We start from the raw sequence: 24,509 nt of genomic DNA on the forward strand, positions 1-24,509 counted from the left end.
CCCCGCGGGGCCGCGGACGGGCCGCTGCCTTCGCCGCTCCCGCCCGGCAGCGGGACTCCCCGCGGGGCCCCGTCTCCATCCCCGCGGGCGGCGGTGCTCGCGTTGCCGGGGCAGCCGCGCGTCCCCCGCCGCTCCCCGGTGCCCTTCGCCGGCTCCCCGGCCCGGCGCACCCTGCGGGCAACGGGCCGCGATCGCGGGGCATCCGCTGGCGGGCGGGGGTCGCGGGGCCGGTGCCGTGCTGCCCGCTCGGGGGCCCTGCCCTGCCCTGCCGGACCCGAGCGCGGGGTGGATCCCGGCGGGGCCCGGTGCCCTCCCCGTGGGCTCGGGGACCGAGGGCCCGGGAGGGTTCGGGGTTCCCCGCGCGTTCGGCCGCGGCGGGCGGCAGGCTTGGGATGCTCCGTGCCCCGGCAGCGGCACCCGCGGCGGGCGGGGGGCCCGGCACGGACCCGCGGCGGGGAAGCGGGAAAGGGAACCGGAGGGCACCAAAGAAAGCGGCCGTGTACCGGGGGGAGAACGGCGGTGCCTTTGCGGGGAGGGCGCCCTGGCTGAGGTGCTGCAGGCAGCTGAGTAATGGTGTTGGTGGAGGCCTGGTGCTGCACTTAGCTGGGGTTCAGCCGGGCTTTTCAGTTTCCTGTTTACCAGCTGGTGCTGGCGATGCAAAACCCAAGCATCCTTACATTGAGATTGATACATCCTTAGCATCACTTCCCTTAAGGCTTAAAGTAGCGCGGGGCTCTTCAGCCAGAGCTTTGCCCCTGCCTGGCTTGTGCCTCTGTGGTTCTCCATCTCTGTTTATAAAATAAACAGAGAAGGAAATTATATATAAAGAAACTGATCTACTGTGGGAGGTTTCCAAGTAATTTTGTAATCAGTAATGAATGTTCAGGCTTACAAATACTGGATTTTGCCCTACAGTTCAAAGGCACAGTTGATGGATATGGGCTCTTAAAAGGGTCTTTGCTCTTACAGTTTGTAATAAGGAATTTGGTAAAGGTTTAAAGTCAACTGGTATAAAAGGAGGGTAATAGTAGGGTTACCTTCTGGAAGCTCTGCAGTAAGGAAATTACCTTTTGAATCCTGTTATAATCTGGTTATTGTGTTATAAATTGAATTAGCAATTTTGCAATGCTTGTTGCACTGGTTTTTTGTTGTAATTGTCTTTTCTGTGGTGTCAGTATTGGGCAAATTCTGTCTGAGGGCAGTTTGTCTTCTCTGACTGGAGTTACAAATGCAGACTTGGAGGTCAGAGATTCAAATGCTCACCATACTGAAGCACAGTGTATGCAAAGAAGGGTAACATCTGGATTTCGTAGTGTTTCTCATCTGTAGTGTTTAAAGCACTCCTCAAACATCACTGGTCTGGCTGTATAGATGGGAAAGCTGTTATTGTACATTGTAATATTGTTATTACATACTGGGTAGCCTTGTGGACTGGGAATCAGTGCTCAGGTCTTCTGTGCCTGCAGTGTGTGTGTGGCTCCTCCTGGACACCCCAAGTGCAGAGGACAGTGATTCAGAGATCTGCAGATAAATGGGGACCTGAGTCAGTACGTGTGTGGTGCTATCAGACAGGCTGACCTCTTGCAAATTACATGTGGGAAAATGTGATAAAACTGTTTTATTTGTCTTTCATTAGGCCTGTAGTCTTCTGAGGGATGACAGCCTCGGAGGCATACTGTACAGTGAGGTGTCTTGTGCATCCAAACACAAAGTAAAGTCAAATAAGTGGATAAAATTGGATATTTATACCCAGAGGCAGTAAGCAGGCACAGCATGCAAATAAACACCAAGCAAATCAGTAGGTGTCCTGCTGGCAGCTGTGCTGTCATTGGGAAAGGAGAACATCCTGATCCGGATTTTTTCGGAAGCAGGGAGGAATTCAGATTCTTGCTTGCCATGTCTGTGTTCATTCAAACCATCTCTTGGGGTCAAACCAGCAGCTTGGGGTTCTGAGGTGGTTCCCCTTGCCCTGTCTGCGTGGTGTGATGCTTAGCAGCCAAGTCTGAGAGCAATTTATCCAGTGCCTTCCTTGCCCCGGGTACGCTGGGCAGCAGCCCAGCTGTATCTATCTGCCTGTGTGGGCAGGTGCAGCTGCACAGGCACCGCTCCTGCCCTAGCCGTGCAGAGTCTCCCTCTGGGGCTGTGTTCTGAGGGTTGGGCCTCGATTAAAACACCTCAGATCTTGTCATGATGTACCTGTGCTGCTGCTTAGCCTCGTAATTTCAGGAATTATTAGAATTCACAGGATTAGAGTTCACAGCTCTAAGGCAAATTGGATCTGGTTCTTGGCTTGCAAGCTCTGTTTCATGGATTCTAGGATTGAGAGTCCATTCCAGAAACACTGCTAAATTTTTTTGTGTGTTTCAGTTACAAATTAAATTCCGTTCTTACCCAAATGAAAGCAGCTTGTGGAAGTGTCTCAGGAGAGAAGACTGTTGAGTGGCAGTGTGTGTAGGTGCTGTATGAACAGGGTGGCACTCACTGCTGTATCTGTTGTAAAGATACAACCGGGTTGCATCTTTACATCTTGCTGGATTGGCTGTATACCAAAAACTTTAAATCTAATGGGAACTCTGAACTTGGATGAATCTCCTTTGCTTTTGGCTTTGCCTTTGTCAGAAGGAGCAGGGAGGAGAATAGATTTTGAGTAATTCTCAGATTTCACCTAAGACCTTTCTCATTATTGTTTTCAAATACATTTTTGTTCCTCCTTGTATGTTGCACCTTGGCCATCTGTGTGCACCACTTTTGTTCAAGCAGGCTTTTCCAGTAGTGCCTGTTCTCCTTTTGCAGTTCTTTTTAAGCTCTTAAGAGTTTTTCAGGCATAGTGATAAGTCTGAATCAAACAGTGAGGTGTCTTATCCCATTTGAAAGAATAAGGAACACGAAAGGGCTGGGTTCCATGAGAAGGAAAGCAGCTGGTGCTGGTGTGTAGGGAGCTGTGAAAGTACAGGTAAGTAATGCAAAAATGGCACATCAGGAGCAGTGAAGCTTAAAGACCAAAAATCCACTACACAGATAATTGCCACTGTGGGCCCCATTGCCTGTGGAAGGGTGGATATGCTTTAAAAGTTATGTAACAGATTTATCTTTCCAGAGGCTGAAAACACCCTATTCTTCTTAGAGATGGATCTGCTTTCAAATTTTTCTTTATGGATAGAAGTTGCCTTAGGGGTCAGAGCTGCTACCAACTAAAAGTAGATAATTCTTCTAGCCACTGTTTTGGGGCTTGAAAACCACCTCTGTCCCCTCTTAGTTTTCTGAATGTTGTGATCATGGTCCTGTTGCCTGAAATGACAGCTATGGCCCAGGAAAACAGAGAAAGTGATGTTTTCATAGCCATATGGTGTTTGTGCAAAAATAACAGTATTCTGGGGGTTTTCCAAAGCAAGCAAAGTGTCTAAAATAGAGAATATTGTTGTAAACTATTTCTGTGGCTTTCTGATCTGTGGGAGTAAGATTCTCTAGTGTATCCTCGTATGAGATTGTTTGTCTTTTCTTTCACAAATTATTTGACTCTTCATTTTCCACATTTAGCCAGTACTAGAAATTCAGCAGAAGAATGAGGTAGGAACCTTGCTTAAGTGTTGCAGCTCTTGGCTGTGTGGAAGAAGCAGCTTGTCTCTCTTGCTGCCCAGTAGAGGTACATCTACTTGCAGCAGGGAGAATTTTTTTGGAGGGTATGATTTTTCTTGTTGGAAAGAAATCCCACTTTTTGCAGCATGAAGTTTAGTTGCCTTTTCCTAGTTTGTGCATTTGGAGTATTTTGAATTTTGTGTGTGACACCTTCTACAGCCATAAATTCTGTTGTGGAAATGAATGCATGTCCAGCAAGGGCTGGAATGATTTTAGGGCAGCAGCAAGGAGCTGATCTCATGAAGTGCCTTTGTGAAGGGTGAGGGTTGGGCACCTGCAGTGTCCAGCACACAGGTCTGCCCTAGTGATGCACTCAACTTTTATAAAATAAAAGCTGTGCTGTCCTGTTTGATGTGAGAAAGCACCATAGTCACTCAGCCAAAAGTACTGCCTTTAGTAAGTGAATGCTGTCAGCTTGAAGAAATGTGGACTTTGTTTTTCACACTTAATTCCTCTTTGTAATGTCTTCTGCCATTATTTCAGTGAACCTCTCCCAGTTTTTATGCAGGAGATAAAGTATTTGTGTATTAAGTGCTTGTGTTGTATCAAACTCCTGCTTGGGGCTCTGGCTGAAAGGCAGTGTGCTGTAGAATTTCTGTGGCAAGGTGCAAGGCACTTGGAAAGCAATAAAGCTTCAGACTTGGTGAGTTTCCCATTTACAATTTGTAATTTTCCTGAAATGCAATTGGCATTGGCAGGGAGTGTTTACCTTCTTGTGACTCTTGGGAAACCTGGCAGTTTAAACACTGACATCTAGTTCTGCTGGTGTTCCTGGGGGATGTTCTGCAAAGAGTCAGCATGTCTCAAATACACTGCAGGTGACAGAATGAAGTGCCAAACTTACTGGTTTAGCTGTGTAGCTGTAATTCTGGGAGTAGAAAAAAACTTGTAAGCCTATCTCCAGCTTTCCCTTATCTCAAACTCTTAAAATGATTCCTTATTCCAACAGGAATTTCTCTTGCTCTCTCCAAACAAAGTTCACTTTTAATTTTACAAACAAAAATACATTGCTTTGCAGCTGTTCTGCCTATATATAATTTTGTTTTAATTAAGAATTTTTTAGCAATGGCCTCAAAATACCTGAAGTTTGAAACCTGGCGAGTTCAAGTACCTTGGAAATTGTCTGGATAACAGGGAGATTGGGCAATCCTGACCTGGCACCTGCTAGAATACAGTGATCCAATTTAACCCTGGCCTGCCTGGGTTGTGCCAATGTGCCTTTTCCAGGGTGTGGGCAGCCAGTGGAACCCAGACTGTTGTGGGAGTGCATCCCTGGGATGTCCTCCCAGGCAGAATCTGTTCCTTTGCCTCAGGAGGGGCTGCTGTTGTGGGAGAAGCTGTACATGCCTCCTTTGGCTTCTGGTGCATTTGTATTCTGTGCTGGCTCCCTCGGGGTGCCTTTGCTGGGTCAGTGGGGAGCTTTGGGATCAGGTTCCTGTGTCAGTGTGCTCTCTGTTCCCCACAGACCGTGTCACTGTGCTGGCTGTATGGGCCGGGCCGTGTCTGGGGCCATGGGTGAGCCTGGAATTGGGATCAGAGCTTCTCTCATGCATTTCCTTCCATCTCTTCTGCCATCTGCATGTCAGGAACACCACATTTCCTCTCCTTCCAGCCTGCCCACAGTGTCAGTGCTTTCTCCATTTCCACTGCTCTTCCAGCCCTTGTGTTTATGGTGTCTCAGACCTGTTTTAAGCGCTTTTAGCCCTACCTGTCAGCTCTAAAAACAGATGCTTCTGCCTAGAGGACCATTATATCTCTGCAGGAGGCATGGCAGAACATCCCCGGTCCTGCTGGGGCAAGGAGCTCTGTGTGGAGAGGGAAGCTGGCAGGGGATGGGGTGAGCTGAGGGGAGCAGTGGGAGAGGTGTTGCCCTGAATGTGGTACAGTGGACAGCTCAGCCTGGATACACAGCCTGCCTGTGGGTGGAATGGTTACAGGAATCATGGAAAAATGTTACCTAAGGGTGTGGGTTGCCAGTACGAGGTTTTCTTTCTAGTTGTTTGTTGGGTTATTTGTTTTATTCAGGGCTTTCCCCCCCCCCCCCCCCCCCTCGCCTTGTAACCTTGGTTTCATCACTGATTTCTCACAGAACAGAACGGAGAGAAGACACATAAATTAGTGATGATGTTTTTGTGGTGTCCTATTTCTGATGTTTGGCTCAATTTTAAAGCATCCAGATTCCATCAGTAAGCCTTGCACAGGGCAGCAAGTTCCTCATAGGAATTTCTAACCCAGTGCTGGCTGATTTCATGGTGGCTTTGTTGACTGTACTCTCAATATAAATCACCCCTTCCTCTTCCTCTTTCCTCCCAGCAAATGAACAACCCTACAGACTTTTTTCCATCTCCTGCCCTTCCAGGCCTTTCCCTTTCTGAATGAGGTCGTGCAGGAATACAGGCTTCAGAAGCCACTGAGGAAAACAGGAAATGAAAATTAGTTAGCAGGGAAAGGAAAGAATAATATCCCTCATTTGTATTTGTAACTCATCAAGCTCAATTTTGATTAAAGACTTTGAACATCACCACAGCATGCCAATTTTGGATTCCTCTTTTAGTGAAGGATGAAATGCGGAGGTTTTTGGCAGCTTCTCTTGACAACAAACACAACTGAAATCAGCTCACATGTTTTAATTGGTCTGGCACTACTACAGAAGTGGGCATAAGTAACATAAATACAATGAAAATTAAGTATTTTAAATAAACTTGGTGTAACCTGATAGCAGTGATATTTTCTGTTTGTATTATGTTTCCTCTCAGTTTGTCTGTCAGGTTCCTTCTCAAATAATGGGAGCCAGCCATCTTGTTCTTCTCTGTTTAATCTCTTTCCACATCTCTCAGGAATTACACTTTTTTTTGCAAGGTTCTTGCTTCATATTGATGTTGTGATGTTCGCAAAAAAAATTAGGACACTGGGAGCAAGATGGAAGTAGTAAGTTTGTACTGAAGCATTATTAACAGCTCTCACTGTATATATCTGATTATATAAATGATTGCCTCAGTGGGAATTAGAGAACATGACAGGTAAAAAAAGCTGTTAGAAACCAAACCAAACTGCTCTGGAAAGATTTCAGGCATAAGATCTTTATGGCAACAGGCCAGAGGGTAATCCTGCCACAGGGGGCTGTGGCCAGGCTGAAAGCCATGACTTCTGCATCCTTAACAGCTGCATCTCATCAGGCAAAACTGAGCACACTGAGACTGCTGTGGCAGGTGTGAGGGATGGGATTTACCTTTATATGGACTGAGCTGTGGGTGTGAGGGATGGGATTTACCTGTATGAGCTCAGCTCCAGGTGTGAGGGATGGGATTTACCTGTATGGACCATGCTGTGGGTGTGAGGGATGGGATTTACCTGTATGGACCATGCTATGGGTGTGAGGGATGGGATTTACCTGCATGGACTGAGCTGCCATTCCCTATCATGTTCTCCCCTCTCAGCTCCAGTATAAAGCAAGCCCTGTTTTTGCTCCACAGTTATTGCTGCAATGCAGCTTCCTGGAGAGAGAAATAGGATTACACAATCAGAGTGTGCTGGTGGAGGTAGGAAAGCAGAGGATGAGCTGGGCTCGGATGAACTCCACATCCCTTGTTTGCAGGGTGGTTTTACCAGGTAATGGATCTACAGGGGAGCAGGTCTTTGCTTGTTCTGTGGTTTGGGCACTGGGTGTTGGAAGGGGCTGCTGGAATGAGATAAGATGCTTCTGCCTTGGCTGTTGTGAGCAGCAGCTGAAGCAAAGCACAGAGAGAGCTGGTTTGTGTTACAAGGGGAGGGAGCAGAGGCAAGTGGAGACAATGACAAGCAGTGCAAGGGGCTGGATTCATGTTATAGGGCCTTTACTGATTGCAGCAATCTGTGCATTGCAGTAACTATCACTGATAAATCTTGTGCTTTTCTTATAATAATGAAATTCAAGTGCTGTTTCCTTTTAGCAGTAACAGGAGACTGCTTGCTTAATTTCTCACTAGTAATTATTTTTTCCTTTGGCCAAGAAGATGATTGGAAAACACCTCTTGCTTCTGATGCAGGCTGTAGGGTTCCTGCTGTTCATTTATTCATAAAAATTGGACCATTACCTGATTGTGTATCAGTTTAGATTTTGTTGTTTTGCTTCTCTGTAGATTTTGGTGTAGTAAGATTTGGTTCAATCAAAATGAATTTTAGGACAGACTGTGGCCATGGGTGCCATGGGTAGGTGATGCTTCAACAGGGAGTCAGCTGTGGTGGCTCCTCAGGGTGGACTTCTTGTTCTTCACACTGCCTGGTTGTTTCCTTTCGCTGGCTTGCTCTGAGCTGAACTTGTGACTCCACTGGACACCGGAAGGGTTTGGTGATTTTTCTTCCTCAAATTAGGAATCTCCCTGGTGTGGACGGGAGACCGAATGATGGGAGTAGGAAAGCTAGCTCAAAGTGAGGTTCTTCAGAAAAGAAGCTCAGAAGGTGCTACTACTCTGCAAACCCAAGGCCGGTTGCATCATTTTGGGATGCAACACTTGCATAAAGTATCTTTTTTTCCCAAAAAATATGCAGAGAAAATGAGTTTCCAGAGTGATGTGATAAATGTTAGGAAATGGCTCACAGCTTCTTTTGCTGTTCCAAATGGGAAAGAGAAGAGAAAGGAACTGTTTGTTATATCTGGTCAAAATCCACATGCAGCCTTGCATAACTGATCCTCTGCTCGGCCTGGTGGAGCAAGATTAGCAGGCTTGCAGCCACATTCCTCTCATCTCTTGTGAAACTGCAGCCTCTGGATATCGCTGATTTATTGTCACTGGTTAACAGCAGAGGGGGAGAAGGGGCAGCTTGAGATGATACTGACACTAACCAAGCATGTGATGGGTCTTCTGTGAAGAATTACCTGATTACTGATAAATCCTGCAGTTGCATCCATTTGGTGAAACCCGGATTTTATGAAGGAGAAGGGAAATTTGCTGTTGTTCTTTTCCTGACCTTCTGTGACAGTGCCCTCTTGAGAGAGGTTAAGTACCAGTGAGGGCAACACTCTGAAGGGACCCTCCCTGTCCCATTGTGCTAATGATGCCCTTATTTTTTAAGCTACCCTTAGGAAGACAAACATCTCCCACAAAAAAGTTTTTGTTAAATAAATAAACAAGCTGTTCAACCTAAGTACTAGCTATTCCATACCGATTGTACTCATCCTGATTTGTTATCCTGGATTTTCCCACTGTACATGCAGCCTCTCTTAACACCACAGTAATACAAGGCGTCCTTCATTAGTTGCTTGATTCTGGGTCCCTCTTCTCTTACCCCAGCAAGTAAACTGGACTTGCTTGAGCTGTATTAGAATTTCTATAAAGATTTGTCCAAATCTTTATGGAAGCTTTCCCAAAACTGATCAACTTTTTAACTACCTGAATGTGGTGCATAGAATGTCCACTTGGATGTGCCAGGCTGAAGAGCAGAGCCCAGTTTCTTGTGGGTGCCAGTGTTACCATGAGAGCCTTCACCAGTGAGTTGAGCCATTAGCACACTTAGTAAGCTCCAATTTATCTCCTCAAATTCCTATCCAGGTATTTAGTACCTGTGTGATAATGCAGCAGATTCATTAGTTTGGTTAAACAGGCAATATATAAGGAGTGAATAAGCACAGTTCATGCAGCAGCCTTGTGGATTTTTCCCTAGTGGGTAACTTTCAGGTTTTGATCACCAGAGACTCTTCCAGTTCCCAGTTTTTCTACCTTGCCTTTAATTCAGCAGAGTTCTTTGGCTCATTCCCAACTCTAGTTTTGTGAATGGGCCCAGAGAAGTAAAAGGGACCACTAGAGAAACATGTATCTTGCTGAATCAGATTGGCACTAGTTTCTTTCTCCATCTGGAGTCCAAAAATAATGTTCTAAACATACTAGGGGATTTTGTAACAGAGTCTTTTTAACACTCTGTACTTATCTGTGTTTCCTGAACTGTTTTGAAAACTCCCCAACTGCTATTCCTTTTTACCTATTGCCTGAATAAACAGGAAATAACAAGACTTCTTAATAGCAGAATTTTCATAGTAATTGTGCTTAATTCCTATATTCCTTTCCTTCTGAATGTGAAGTTGTCAGGTTTAATGGGAATGAAAGCAGCTGATGCCTGAAGAACAGAGGGGTGATCCCCCTGTGCCTGGGTCAGTGGTATTACAGCAGTTACTGATTAGTGAGGAGTGCAGGGGCAGGTCAGCTGTGCCCTGCACACATGCAGCCTCTGACTCTCTCAAGCTCAACATCTGCCCACCAGATGAAATCCCTGCAGTTAGTGGTATTGATTGTGCTGAATTCCACTCTGTTCAGAGCCTTTTAACTTCTTTCACAAAAGAAAAGCTGCCTCTGTGCACGGAATGTAAAGTTTCTGGATGTGCTCGGGTAGGAAGCAGCCTTCTGGCCAGCCACAGGCTGGAAAGCTGCAGTGTGCTGGCTTTCCCACAAAGCTAAGCAATCCCAGTTGTCCTTTTCATTTTGATTTGCCCTTCATGGTAATCCTCTTCGGCCAAATACGATCCTTATCCTACTGCAAATGGTTAGCTCAGATTTTTGTAATTAACTTGGGGCCACCATTTATATAGTCTTACTTTGTTTCCTTCCAATTGTACTGAAATACTTTTTAATATATTTTAAGGTGAACCTAGTGATTACTGCTCACAGTACCTAAAAGTTGATCTGACGCTCCTGTTTGTGCTACATTCCTTCTCCAAACACAACAAGCCCTTAGGAGAGGCATTGCTTTCCCTCTCCATGCAGGTTTGGGGTCCTGAGACCCTGCTGTTGAGCCTTGTGCACCTCTGTTTTTTGAAGGAGGATTAGACTTGGTGCTGAGTATCCTGCATGCTTTGCTGTCTGCATTGTGATACTGATATGTTTTGTCCCCATCTCTTGCAGATGTGTGTGACATTTAGGATTTTGACATCTTGTCTCTACCCTGGAGCTGCTGTTTTTGAGCGCTGAATTCTCCTCAAGTACTGTAGCTGCGTTGTTTGAAATGCTTTGTTTTTCTTAACAAAATGTAGCAGAATCTGTCTAGGGTACCAAGTACTTTTCATCCAGCATCATTTTGGTTAATGAGTTCAGCCTCACATCATCCAAGGCAACACTCAGCAGAGGCACAAGAACCTCAGTCTCCCTTAGGAGCTGTAATCCTGATTATTACTAGTAATAAATCACTCACACAATGAATTGCTCTTGAATTCAGTGTTTTATACATGGTGAGTCTAAGCACCCATAGCTTTTCTCAGTCCTTGCCCCTCTGCTCTGTGATGTGTACCTGCATTAACCATCTGTCTGAGTAGGATTGTGGCACTTTCTGTGGTAGATTATCTGGCTAACAGGTTCAGTTTAGAGCCACCAGTTTATTCTAATGACTGGTAACCAGTACAGGCCAGTTTAAATGTGTTGTTTACAGTCTGTGTGTGTAATTAATAACAGGTTTTAAATTATGAAGAAGGTGAGGAGTGAGGTTCAGTTTTTGCTTTGGAGCAAATCAACTGCTTGTTTTGGGATCTGTCTTACAAATAACTGCAGTCAGGGCTCCTTTCTTGGCAGCTGCTCAGAGTCCTCACATGAGATCCCAGACTACACTCTCCAGCAAAGGAGAAGGGAACCAGAACAGGATTAACCACGTTGGATTCTCTTCCTTGTTGGTGTTAGTGGCATTTTGATTGGCAGTTTGTCTGAGTGCTAATCAATTGTCCATTTTGTGTAAAGAAGCTCTGGAAAGCAACATGGTGACTTTAAATCTTGTACTCCCCCATGGGTGAAAATGGGTTGTGTGGATGCTGGTGTTGGTCTGTAAATGGCCTGGGTCAGGTAATGTGTTACAATAGAGACACTGCAGAGTGTGTCTGCTCTGCCTGCACGGCTTTGTCCCTCACTGCCCCTGTGTTAGCACAGTGACCATCACTGCCTTTGTCCCTCTCTGCCCCTGTGTTAGCACAGTGACCATCACTGACTGTCCCTCCCTGCCCCTGTGTTAGCACAGTGACCATCACTGACTGTCCCTCCCTGCCCCTGTGTTAGCACAGTGACCATCACTGACTGTCCCTCACTGCCCCTGTGTTAGCACAGTGACCATCACTGCCCCTGTGTTAGCACAGTGACCATCACTGCCTTTGTCCCTCTCTGCCCCTGTGTTAGCACAGTGACCATCACTGACTGTCCCTCACTGCCCCTGTGTTAGCACAGTGACCATCACTGCCTTTGTCCCTCTCTGCCCCTGTGTTAGCACAGTGACCATCACTGCCCCTGTGTTAGCACAGTGACCATCACACCACCCACCCCAGCTAAGCCAATGCTGCTGCTGTGGCTGCTCTGAGAGAAGGGGGCAGGGAAGGTGATGCTGCAGGAGCAGCACAAACTGGAGTCATGCAGTTTCCAGGACCTTATCTGCCTCCTGTAAGCATTGCATCTTCCATCTTTGTCCCTTGCTGCTGATATCTGTCCTTGCTCTGCTGCCTCAGGCCCTGCCTTGCACCCAGCTCTGCTCGTGCTGAACCAGCAGCACAAGTCTGAGGCTCGCTCTGGCTGCTCCCTCATCTCCCCCCTTGCAGACTGGGTGCAGCACCTCAGTCAGGACCCTGAGCTGAGGAAGCATCCTGCCCAAGGCTTGCATCCCACAGCTGGGTGTGGGATGGCTACAGAGCCGAAGGCAGGAGCCGCAGCTGGGGTCTCGTGCCTGGCTCCCTGCTGCACTGCAGCCCTGCCTGTTGGGGGGCACGAGCTTCCCCTCCTCTGCTCTGATTACTGAAGTGGGTAAGTCACCACCTCGCTTGTAATAATTACAGATTTCCTCTGTGATTTTTCACTTGTCTGTTGCCACAGCAACCGTGCAGTGGCTCGGCCGAAACGCTGTCACAGGGATTTAAATCTGAAGCGGCTCAGCCTCTCTGCGTTCTGGCACATCTTCCCTCTTGCCCCCCAGCACCATGGCAACCTGGCCATGGTAGCCCAGCCTCGGCCATGGCACCCTGTGCTGCTTTTCCCTGCATCCCTGTGCCTGAAGGGAGGCTGCTGCTGTTCTGTGGGTATCCACGTCCCCCCATTCCCGTCAGGAGCAGCGTGCAGCGGGAGGTGCTGCTGGATGTGCTGCCTGCTGTGCTGCCTGCGCACCGCCTGGAGGGAATGAGCCAAACCAAGGTTATTGTGTGACACTCCTGTGCCTGGGTGTCACCCTCGGGAGATCTGCAAACCAGAGTCAAAATAAGAGATTTGGGGACAAAACCTGTTCTTCAACTTCCACAGTTGTTGGAAACTAAGGAGCCATTTCAAACCTTTACCCAGTCTGGCTCTGCCTCTCGGAATTTGTTTTCATAAAGCTGCCGGGGAGGCTTTTGGATGGACTCGGGCACCCACAATCCAGAGCCAGACCCTCTCAGGTTTGAGACGAGCCGTGTGTTCCCCTCTGCTGGCTGTGGCTGAGCACAGGCTGTAGCTGCCAGGAGCTGGTGCCATTAACCTTCATTAAGTGGGGCATCCCCCCAGCTGAGCTGCAGGGCTGCAGCACGGGGCTTCCTCCGGGTGATGCCTGTCCCTGCTGCGCTGCAAGGGGCTGGCAGCGATGGCATTCCTCACCAGCACAACCAGCAGCAGCCTGCACTGAAGGCAGGCAGGCAGTGAAGCAGGAGCAGCACTTCCAAGCCAGGAGCTGGCTGTGGGCAGCTTGGAGAGCTGGAGTTTGGATCCGAGCCCCGTAAGTGCCTCTGCCGTGTGCCCGCGGGCGTGGGGTGGGCACAGAGTGTGCCCTGCTGCACCCTCTGTGCCCAGGGGGAGCGTGGGGATTGGGTCTGGGCAGGGGGGTGTGTGTGTTGTGCAGGGAAAGCTGCTCCTGCTTTGCTTTCTGGACCCTTTGTACAAGGAATCTCCTGCGTGGCTCTGCTGTTCGTGTCCTCAGCTGGAATGGGGGTCACCTTGAGAAGCCACAGCTCTCGCCCCAGCTTGAGATGTTTCCCTTGGTTTGGTGCAGGCTGGCTCCAAGTGAGCTGTTTTATGCCTTATGGCACAGGAAAATAAATTGTGCTTTTATTTGGTGCTGTTTATCTATTTTCCTGATCTCTGAGGAGGCAGCAGTAAGATGCTAGGAGTGAAATCTTGCAAGGAATATAACTGAATTTCTTTGGAAATACCACTTGAGGGTATTTTGCAATACTTTAATTTTTTCAAAACTACAAAATGCTTGTGGAGCAACTAAACTGATAAACAAGGCTGTGCCATAATTTGTTTAATCCGTTGTGAGCTGGGCTGTTTTGGTCTGGGAAATGTGTGGAAATGAACAGGCATGGTTTGGATATGTTGTTGTCATCTGCATTTAAAATAATGGATTTAAAATATGCTTAAAGGGATGTTTAATATAGGCTTGAAGAGATGTTTTTATATGTACCTCACTGGTAAAGTTCACTGAAATATCAATGTGCGGGTTTTTTCAGGGAGAACTACAAAGAAATTCCTAAAAGAAATTAGAATTTTTTTAGCTAATGTAAGTTTTCTTGTACTTGTTTTTTATCAGCATTTATGTACCATTATACCATTTGTGTAGGTACTGTTGGCTTTGCATCTGGAACTCGCCCCATTTCTAGCAGATGCTTTTTCAATTCACTATTTTGTTTTCCTGAGACAATGTGTTTTCACAGGGAAGGTATAGGCATGTCTCATCCCACCTTAGCTGTGCCAACAGTTCTTGGATCAAAAATGAGCTGCTCAGAAGTTTAGTGGGTCACCTGGATCCTAGTGTGCCATAATCACAACATTCCTGCCTGTTCTTGTTCATTGGTTTAGGGACCAGGAGAGTTTCCTTGGCCCATTATTTTTTAGAGAGAGGGTAAACAGAGACAAGGGCAGAAAGATTTTTATTTTAAGAAAAAAGAAAATCATATATTCATATCCAGCCACCAAGCCCTGCTTAGAGGGCACCTGAGGAGGAGAAATTGGACACATGAGTGTTGTGAGACTTCAGACTCCAAATGAGTTTTAAAACTTGGTGGAAGGGCTGAAGCTGTTCTGGCTTCGCTGCTGGTTCAGCCCTGTCCTGAGTGCAGGTGCCATGAGGCAGGTAGGGATTGCTGTGTCCTGATGGATACTGGACAGTAATTCCAAGCTGTAGGTGAGAGGTTTTCATGTTGTGCAGTGCAGTTGGTTTGTGCTTTTGCTGCAGTGCTCACAGCAGACTGGCTTGAATGCCAGCTGCATGTGGAGGGAGAGAAGAGCTGTGCAAAACCCCCAGTTTATTATGCTTTTGTGTGCAATATTAGCTGTTTTGTCAAGACATGAAGAACAAAACCAGTCTCTCCATCTCTGTTCTTCTGAGGCCTCGTGGGACTGTCCAACGCTGTTGGTGTCAATAAATAAATAGGCAACCCTGAATAACCAACACTTGAGCTTTACTTGTAACTATGACAACTGTGTCCTTGACAACTTAAGTACGATCATGGAGTTTTCAATTGCATCCTGTTCTACACAAAGCCATTAAGATTATTAGAGGCATAAACAGCCTGTCAGCTTGTGAAGTGGTTTTTGGCAAAATCCGTGTGGTGGATACATGTTTCCATGTGCAGGTCTGTTACTGGTGCTCCTGGTGGGAATTGCCTGGGTGAGCTCTGCAGGGACAGGCTCTCCAGGCCTTGGGGACAGCCACACTTGGCTCTTTTTTGGCTGCTGCCCATGAAATTGGGCCATGTAAGTGTTGAGCTTCCAAGTGCTCAGGGCTCTTTCTGGCTGGGTCCTGCAGACCCAGCACACCTCTTTCAGGGTGTCCTTCTCTTTCCTGACCCTGCTGTGTGAGCTCCATGTTGTGGGGTGCTTGTAACCACCTTCGCTTTTGGAGTACAAGGCTGTGGCCTTTGGTTGACCAAGATGGGGGATGAGCAGCTCCTTTTTCTTTGCTGTGCCCTCTCATGAGGATGCTGCCTCTGTACTGTTCCTCTCAAAAATGAGGGTTCCAGTTCTGTTTTGTGCTGGGTTTGTATAGATATTTAATGAAAAAATCTAATGCCAGCCTTTTATGAATACCAGATGTAAATTTTCTTGCAACTCCTCTTAACAGGATATTTCAATTCTATTCTATTCCCTTTAAGATAACTTTGGCCTAGCTCTGACTGAATTTCTAAATTCATAGTGTTACTCTTACAAACTTCTCCTGCAAATGCTCTGTAAGCTAATCCAAATTTGTTTCAGTGCTATACTTTGGGATAAAACCCCAGCAGAAGTAAAAGGACCTGTTGTATTTCATTGTGTGCACTCAGGCTTTGATGAATGCATAATCTATACCGAACTCTTAACTCTGCTCCTGGGAGCAAGTGAACTGCAGTTAAATACACCAGCATGCTGCCAGGCCTCTTTATTTACATTGTTTACTACATTTAAGTGGCTACAGCAGCAAATCAGGATTTCTGACATCATCCTGTGCTCTGTCACTAACTGGTGAGCTCCTTCAGTTGTTTGCTGCTTTGATCTGCTGCATGAGGACTCCCCAAAGCAGGGTGGGGCTGTGCCATTTTCAAACAGCAAGTGCTGTGTTCTTCAGATCTTTTTGTGCAAGATGACATTGCATTACCTGATTCTTCCTCAAATGCAGACTAAGGAAGGACGTGATTATGTTTAACAGATGGCAGCCTTCACTCTCTTCTTGCCCCTACTTATATTTCTTTGAATGATTGTGGGGCTGTTCCAGACTCAGATCTCCTTGAGCTGTTCACAGAAGTAAAATACCTGAGCTAAATCACCTGTGTCAGTAAAGATGCTTGTTCATGAGCACTACAAACCAGGGGATTTGCACTCCTTTAACCAGTCCAGGATGGACCTGGGTCCTGCCTGACTTTTCAACATTGTCCTTTTTAGTCATTGCTGACTTGGTTCCTCAATTTGCAGTTCCTCTGCTGTTAAAAGGCAGAAAGAGCAGTGTCAAAGCCTGCTGAGCTGTGACATAAAGAGCCTTGGAGGGGCTCCCTCCTTGCAGCCTGTCTGTGCCAGCTCACCTGGGGGTGCCAGGGCAGGCTGGCTGTGGGAAGGGAGGGCTGGCACTGGGGCACAGTGCTGGTGCTGCCCTGAGCTCTGAGAGGGCTCTGCAGCCTCTGCACCCCCCAGCAGCCCCTGTGCAGCTCACAGTGAGTGAGCCTACTGCTGGGTTCACACCCAGGTGGATCCAAGCAAACGGGACTAAGAGAATAGTTAGAGATGCTTGAAATGTCACAATTAGCACTTAGCATGACTGTACCCTTGCTGTGCAGCCTAGAAGAGTCAAGCAAAGGAAAACAGTAAAAAAAGGAATGAATTTTCATTTGGAATCCTCCCTGCTCCCAGATCCAGTTTTTGGAAGCCTTGTGAAGTAATTGCCCAATGCAGCTTGTGCTGCTGTTTCTAAACCACTTAATTGTTCCTGGTTAAATGGGTTTGGAGCAGCTGAGGGACAGATGAATGCGCCCCCATGAATTTCAAACAGATTTCTGTGTCTTTGGCAGAGTTGCAAGAAAGAGATGCAAATGTGCAGAGCTGACTTCTCCTCCCACCCTGCTGGGTCTCAGTTCTGCCTTTACCTGTGCCCCTCCCCGGAGCATGTTTGCCAGGACAGGTTCTGTGAGCTGCAGCCTGGCACTCCATGTCATGCTGCATTAGCTTCTCAGCTAGGCAGTGAGATTGCTGCACAGACTCCCATTTTCTCTCTTGTATCAGGATCAAGCCCCCTCTTTCTAAAACTTTTTCCAAGGTTTCCCCCCCCCCCCCCCAGGAAACACAAGGTCGTTCACTCATGGAAACAATACTTCTTTCTGTGTTCCCGGCAGGCTGCTGCTGCGGAATGACTGCTGTTCTCTCTAGTAACTAGTTTTATCTGTCAGAAATAATCTCTTGGTACAGAAATTTAGCAGCTGCTGTTTAAAGAAATACATCTAATTTCATAGCATGCATTAAAAAATCCACATATCCTTATGTTTCATGTGTGTGATAAATCGGACTGAGCTTTCTCTTTGAAAATTAAAATAATTTTTCTTACTAGAAGAATGTGGCTGTGACTTAAACACATGCAGTGGCAAACACAATTTATATAATGCAGAATTACAGACAAAATTATGCAAATGTATTTGGAAAATTAAGGTACTGAGATTCACTTCAGAATAGCAGTTCTGTGGAGTCATCTGCACTGATGGCCTGCTCCAGCTCAGACAGCTGCCAGTGGAGGAAAAATGTTTAAGGAAGACTTAGGAATCTTTTTCTGGAAGGGTGTCACATCTTTGTATTCTGATGGTCCTTCCCATCCCCTCTCCTGTCAGATATCTGGAATTGCTGGCAGTGTTTTGGCTGGATTTGGGGATTTGTGTGGCTGCAGTGGCTGTGGAGCAGCAGGGTGGTGGAGCGTGCCATCGCTGCGGCTGGGACACGTGCAGGAGCTGATTCTGCTGGATTGCAAACCCTGCTGCTGCTGCTTGCAGTGCTGGATCAGCCTGGGCCACTGGGAATCGATCAGGAGATGGGTTATGGAGGCAGAATTCAGTTAGTTATTGTGATAACCAAATAATGTGCACTTAGGCTGAGATCCCAGTCACATCAGCTGTGAGAGCCTGTGTGCATAATGGAGATGGAAAAGGCGCTGGGTTTAGTTATAGTCACATGTGGTGTTATGTGATTTATTCTGACTCTGGACTAGAAAATGATAAAACTTTTTATGTAAGAACCGTCAAGGAAAATTAGGGCTAAGCTACTTTATTTTTAAGCCTCATGCAGTATTTTTTTTTTTACAACGCCAATATCATTCCCAGTTATATTTTTCAGCCTCTAATGAATACTGTAGTTTAGTTATTAAAGGACTTGAGATAAACAGTAAATATAATTAGAAATAAATAGCGTTTCTGGAAGCAGACATAGGTGTGGTTCATCTAGGGAAGGAAGAAGGGAAACCTGGTAGAGCTATGGAAGGTGTGTTTGGTTTGTAAGTGAAGAGGCATCTCATCCTTGTGCAGAAGGAAAGTTGGGCAGCTGGCAGCAAAACCCCCATGGGACATCACTGAAGGGTATGAGAACAAGGAGTGAACCTTGCTGGGTTGTTAAGTATGTTTGCACTGTCCTTTTGTGAGTTCCTGTGCTCACCTTTTAACAGCTTCCTAAAGACTAAAAAAGTAACACTTTGTAGAGGAACTTATGGAGGGAATTGGAGATTGGAGTAGTATAAAGCAGATAAACAGCTCTGAGCAGAGGACATCCATGGAGGTGCTGGGCATCTTCTTGTCATTTGGTTTTTGTTAGAGGGTGGTCATGAGATAAGAAATCCATGGTGTTGGGATATTTCTTCACACATTGATTATGCAAAAGTTAGCACAAGTAAAGCAAGAAGCTGAGAGAGAAAGCATTATGAATTAATTAAACTAATCTTGTCTTATAAGTGAAGTTTCTCTTTACTGAAAACAAAATTAAGTAGTTCCCTCTGCAATTGTGACCCAAAGCCTTAGGAAGGCAATCTTGCTTTTCCAGTGTGTGCACAAGTGTTGTGCAAGTGTTTGTTCATCTTGGCACATTGCAAACTACCTTGAATTTTAATTTGAACTAAGTGAAACCGAGTGCTGTGTCAATTGTCTGGGGAGGCACAGGGAATTGGTTTTGTTCCTGACTCTTAATAGGTCTGTGAATTTATAAATCTCTGTAGGCAAGAAATTTTTTATTTTCTTTTATATATTTTGAAAAAGCCCACATGTGAAGGAGAACAAATAGTGTTTCACATAAAGACAATACAGAAATTAAATTTCTGATATTTTAATTCTGTGTATGAGATACTTACTGTCATGGTAGCAATAGCTCACTACTTCCCTGCATCTGGTCATGAACATCTGCTGGCATGTTTTATTGATGGCATAGGACTGATGGAAGCTGTGAGCTGTGTTCTCTTTCTGCTGGAAGACCAGCTCTACTCTGAGTGTATTTGTTAAATAGAATTTTTTCCAGGTTTATGGAAAATAGTGACATTTTGTCACTTGGACTGCAAGCCTCGGTCCACTGCTGCTCCATGGTCTGCATCCAGCAAGGTGCAAATGCCAGGCAAAGGGCTCCAGTGCCCTACACTGAGCAAGGGGCCACGCTGATAAGTGTGAAGTTTGAATTTAACCTGTGTCCTGGATAATAATTCAATGACCTGTTTTACCTATTCCTGACTTCCAGCCTGGCTTTCTGCACAAGTGATCCATAGTGAAAGGGAGGCATGTTATCTGTCATGCTGCTTGACTTTCAAGGTCATTTTTATGTAACCAGCTGGGGTAGAACCACGGAATGGCTGAGGGGTCTGGTCCAGCCTCTGCCCAAGCAGTGACACCTAAAGCAATCTGCTCTGGACCATTTGGGTTGTGGATATCCCCAGGCATGGTGATTCCATACCCTCTCTGGGAAACCTGCTGGGAGTTTTCCTGTGCTTAGGTGGAGCTCAGAGTATTTTAGTTTGTGCCCATTGCCTCTTATCCCATCACTGGACACCTCTGAGAAGCCCTGGCTCCTTCTTTCCCATCAAGTATTTATTACTCATTGATGGGATGCAACCTGAGCCTTCAGGCTGGACAATCTCAACTCTCACATTCTCTCTTCACAGAGTTGTAATTAATGGCTAAAAGGCTGTTTTTTCAGGGGATTTATTTTCTTTTATTTCCTAGTGCTTGTCCTCCTCTCTTTTGTATTTGATGAAGTTTTTCTCATAAACTTAGATCAAATAAAAAACAACAGCTTTGGCTTGACTGGAAACTTTTTTTTTAAAGTTCAACACAGGCTGTATATACAGAGAAAGTAGAGAGGAAGAGCAAGGGCAAATAGGTACTGACCTTCACCCCCTGGCCCTGCTGGGACATACAGCTTTAGCCTAGAAGTCATTTACCTTAGCAAGACCAAGCCAAGAATCAGATGTGGGGCTCAATCCTGAGACTGCTCTGAACATCAGCATTAATCCATCAAACCCTGCTTTTGGTGCCTTTGGATGGGAATTAATGAAAGGGGGAATTAATGAAAGGAGTTGAACAGCACAGTAATAGTGGCTGCATCTACAGGGACATGATTAAGTGTTTGATTTTCTTCTTTTTTTTATTTTCCCAGAACATCAACCAGAAAGAAATCTCTCAAGATTGAGTCTTTTTCAGTAAAGAAAAGATAAAATGGCGTCAATGTTGCTTAGTCGACAGCTTACCTGTTGCCTGCAGCAAAACTCCAGACTGCTGGTATTTGGTAAGTGTTTCCTTGCATTGTCCTGCTTTGTACTTGGTAAGTGTTTCCTTGCATTTTCCTGCTTTGTACTTGGTGTTAACTTTACTCCAGTGGACAGAATTCCAATTTGAACATTTCTGGGGTTTGTCCTGTGGTGTTGAGTCTTTCAGACCTTGAGGAATATGATGTTCTGTGTCTTAGATAATGATGCAGTTGTAGTCTGCAGTCTGTAGTCTGAAGTGGACCATAATTGTAGTCCAAAGTATATCTGATTTTTTTGTATCAATGTATGAAGTTAATAATTTGCCCTGTAAATATGCTAACTGAAGTAAAACTCTTCAGCCCTTGGAACTCTGCTTTTCCTCTTTGGCACTTCATGGTGCAGAGATGAGACAATCATCCATGAAAATGAGCTGGGTTTTCTCTTTGTGCTGTGGAGCACAACCTTGCCCTTCTTCCCTTGTGAAGAGGTTTTGTGTGACTGGCATAAAGATGGGACCCTCACTGGAGTTGTGTGTTTCTGCCTCAAGTGAGCTCTAGTGTGAAATAAGAACCTGCCACACAGCTCAAACTACTTTCTTCTAAGTGAATGGCAAGTTTTGGCTTAGCCTTGGCTTGAAATTTAGCATGTGTATGTGTATATTAAACCTGAAACCTCTGAAATAGATTAAAAAAAACTAAATTCCTGTTGGCTGTGTTGGACAAAGCCGTGTGGAGTCTTATGAACATCCATTCCATGTACTGTTACACTGAGTACAGTGTGGCTGAATGGGGTTTTTTGTGACTGAGTAAATCTCAGTGTTTCTCCTGTCCTTCCACCCTCCTGCAGTGCCACTGTGCTCCTTCTGCCACTGCCAGGATAAACCAAGCACACCCTTCCATTTGCTCAGAAACTTCAACATCATTGATTTCCTTTTAAATAATACACTTCAGGGAGCAGCTGACCTTTGACTGAAGAACACCAAGTCAGGTCTTATAACTGTTAGAAGATATTAGGTCAGTGCTTCAGTGCAGGATGTGTGTGTGTGTTCCTGGGAGTGACTCACTGATTATCCACCCTGGGCAGGAGCAGAGAGCATTGGGTCTATGGTGGGCAGTGGAAAGTGCTTGCAGCAAGTAGGCCTGGTTAGCTGGCAGTCCTTGAGCTAATCTCAGCATCACTTAATGCTCCCTGTCCCTCCCAGTGTCTGTACAATTCCTGCTGCTTCCCAAGCACAGAGGTGCAGGTGGCCAGTGGAGGGCAGGTGCCCAAACTCCTCTTCCTCTCTCACCATCAGGGAGGGAGTGTAGATCCCCATAAGAAAGGAAAGCAGCTCTGGGCTCCATTAATCCATCCTTGCTTCCAGGAAACTTCCAAGGCTGCTAAAATACTGAAGCAAATAATAGAGAGCCCTGGCTGCAGGCTGTGTAAGGGCCCTGTGGCCTTTGGGTGTGAGTGAGCAGAGATCAGGAATGGTGGAGCACGAGGAGAGCCCCTGACAGGAGGAGCTGTGCCCCTGCAGCCCCACAGAACAGGCAGGAGGCTCTGGGGCTTTTAGGGAAATGCTCAGGGTGACATCCACGAGCTCTCTGCTCCAGAGTGCTCTCCTCCAAGGAATTTTTGAGAACTCCAGTTCAGAGCATTACAGGCTAAAAAAGAGACTGTACATTACTCCCACAGAAATCCTGCAGTGCCATTTGGGCTGGTACATTTTTTTTTTTTTTTTGTGGATAATGAAATGACAGTGTTGCCAAGGGGGGTGGAGGTGGAGAGGAGGGAATAGATTGCCTCTTGGTAGGTCTTTGTGTCTGTAGGCTGTCATTTTTCAGTTGTATGTGTGCATTAAGCAAATCTACAATAAATTTATTTACACAAAGAGATTTTTTTCACCCTTGACTATTACTCTAGTTGGAAAATCTTTGTTACTTAACCGGTGCACACTGTTCTCCTCACTCACACAATGTTAAACCCTAGCAAGCAAACTAGGAATGGAGAATGGAAATCATTTATCAAAATGCAAAAGCTAAGCAAAGCACATGATAATATGTAATAAATGATAAGCAATACCCAACTTCAATCTTACCCAAAAATGTGAAGCCTGTAAGTATCATGCCCTTCTTGACAATAAGCCCTTAATCAGGTATGCTTTTGTTTTCCTTCTGTTTGATCTGCCTGATAGTTTGCCCTCAAAGATAAGATTCACTAGAATGTGAAGGGTGGCAGAATGACAATAGAGTGAGTAACTAACCTAATCCTCCTTTTACAAAGCCTCTGCATTGTGCTCTCTGTGGGAATCAGCCAGGCAGGGCCAGCAGAGGCAGCTGATGGAGAAATGAGGGTGCATCTTGGTGTTACATCTTGCCTGAACTGCGTTCTGTTGCTGGTGTGCTGCAGGCTGATCACAGCTGGGAGTGTGCATGTCAGTGGTTATTCCCTTTGTGCCAGCTCTGGTTTTGCCAGCTGGGCACTGCAGCAGCAAGGCTGCTCTGGCTCCCTGCTTTGGGGGCAGTTGGTTGTTGCTGGTAGGGCACTACCATAGCTATGAGGACAGGCTGGCGCTCTAGAGATGTGGTTCACTTTCCTGCTGATTACCCAAAGGGCTTGAATTTGCCTTTGAATCCTGCACTGAAAGCGTGGCAGAAGGTCAGGCTGCTGCCTGAAGGTAGCATCAGTTTGCATTAGTGCCTGCCCATGCCCTTCTAGGATGCTGATCTGTTCTGCAGCTTCTGCAGCCTCCCCAGGCAATTTGCTTATTGCTGGACTGACCTTACCTTTAAAATTTTTTTTCTAATATTTAGCCTAAGTTTCACAACAGGAAAAAATCAAATCCTTGCTGTTTGTCCTGCCCTCAGAGGACCTGGAGGCTGGAATGTTTATTTTTTCTTTGCAGCAGCCTTTTACATGTTTGATGACTACTGTCTCCCCCAAGACCTCACACTTTTCTCTCTGCTGAATTCTGTTTGAGTCTCTCCTTGTAGGTCCAATTTTTCTCCTCCAGAGTCTGTGCCCTTCCAGTGCAGTGCTCTAGCACTTGTTGAGGCTGTACCTCACCTAACTCAGCCTGTTTCCTGTCTCTCTGGAGAGGATAATAATATTTAGCACCTGGGTGCACTGCAGTAAAGTCTGAGAGATGTTCATACTAGTTATTGACTTGTTCCCATCACAGTTACCACAGAGAGACTGGAAAGCCATGAGAATGATTTAATCTCAGTCACACTTTTGTCTCCAGTATTGATCCTTGCTAAGACATTTTACTTTTTTTACTTGGTTTGTACATTAAGAGCGTCCCTAAGGAAATCAGAGAGAACAGGCTGGATTTGTGTGAGGGATGTGTGGCAGAAGCAGAGAACAATCCCCTTCTTGGGATTGCAGAGGTCAGCCTGAGGTCAGCTTCCACTGGAGCCCTGGAAACTGGGGTGCAACCTCTCCTGCTGGACTGAGGGACATTTACTTTTCTGTCTGATCAAACACTTGCACAAAAAGCTGAGCTACAGAAAAACAATCACATAAAACCTGTTGTTGTAAGCAGGCTCTGGTGCAAGGCAGAGTCCAGGCTGGGACTGCTGTTCCCAGTTCCTTGAGTGAATGTGACATTCCTATCCAGTTTTCTGTGCCACAAAGGGAGGCTGTAGCAGTGCTGGCTGTTTGCCCACCTGGCTGTTCCTTGTGCCTGGCTGTTCATCTTCAGAGGTGCCCTGGTGAGCTCTGTAGCTGATGAATTGTTGGAAGAGAGAGGATGTTACAACTGGTTC

General features: G+C 46.1%; 1 protein-coding gene across 3 annotated transcripts in view; it reads left to right on the forward strand.

The window, feature by feature from the left end:
* Positions 1–24,509, forward strand: part of ABAT (4-aminobutyrate aminotransferase) — a 48,269-nt gene that overhangs the window by 99 nt on the left and 23,661 nt on the right. Inside the window, exons 1-2 of one of the 3 annotated variants that reach the window (XM_054270628.1) lie at positions 7,183–7,245; positions 20,670–20,798. In XM_054270628.1, the coding sequence (XP_054126603.1) occupies positions 20,729–20,798 (70 nt within the window). In that variant the 5' untranslated portion in view covers positions 7,183–7,245; positions 20,670–20,728. Of the gene's footprint in view, positions 1–7,182; positions 7,246–12,710; positions 13,312–20,669; positions 20,799–24,509 lie in introns of those variants that run through there. The other 2 variants (XM_054270625.1, XM_054270627.1) reach the window with 2 other exon arrangements.

The sequence above is a fragment of the Melozone crissalis genome, unplaced genomic scaffold, assembly GCF_028551555.1.
Source record: "Melozone crissalis strain CALT ecotype California unplaced genomic scaffold, PUWL_Pcris_2 ptg000012l_1, whole genome shotgun sequence".
NCBI lineage: Eukaryota > Metazoa > Chordata > Aves > Passeriformes > Passerellidae > Melozone > Melozone crissalis.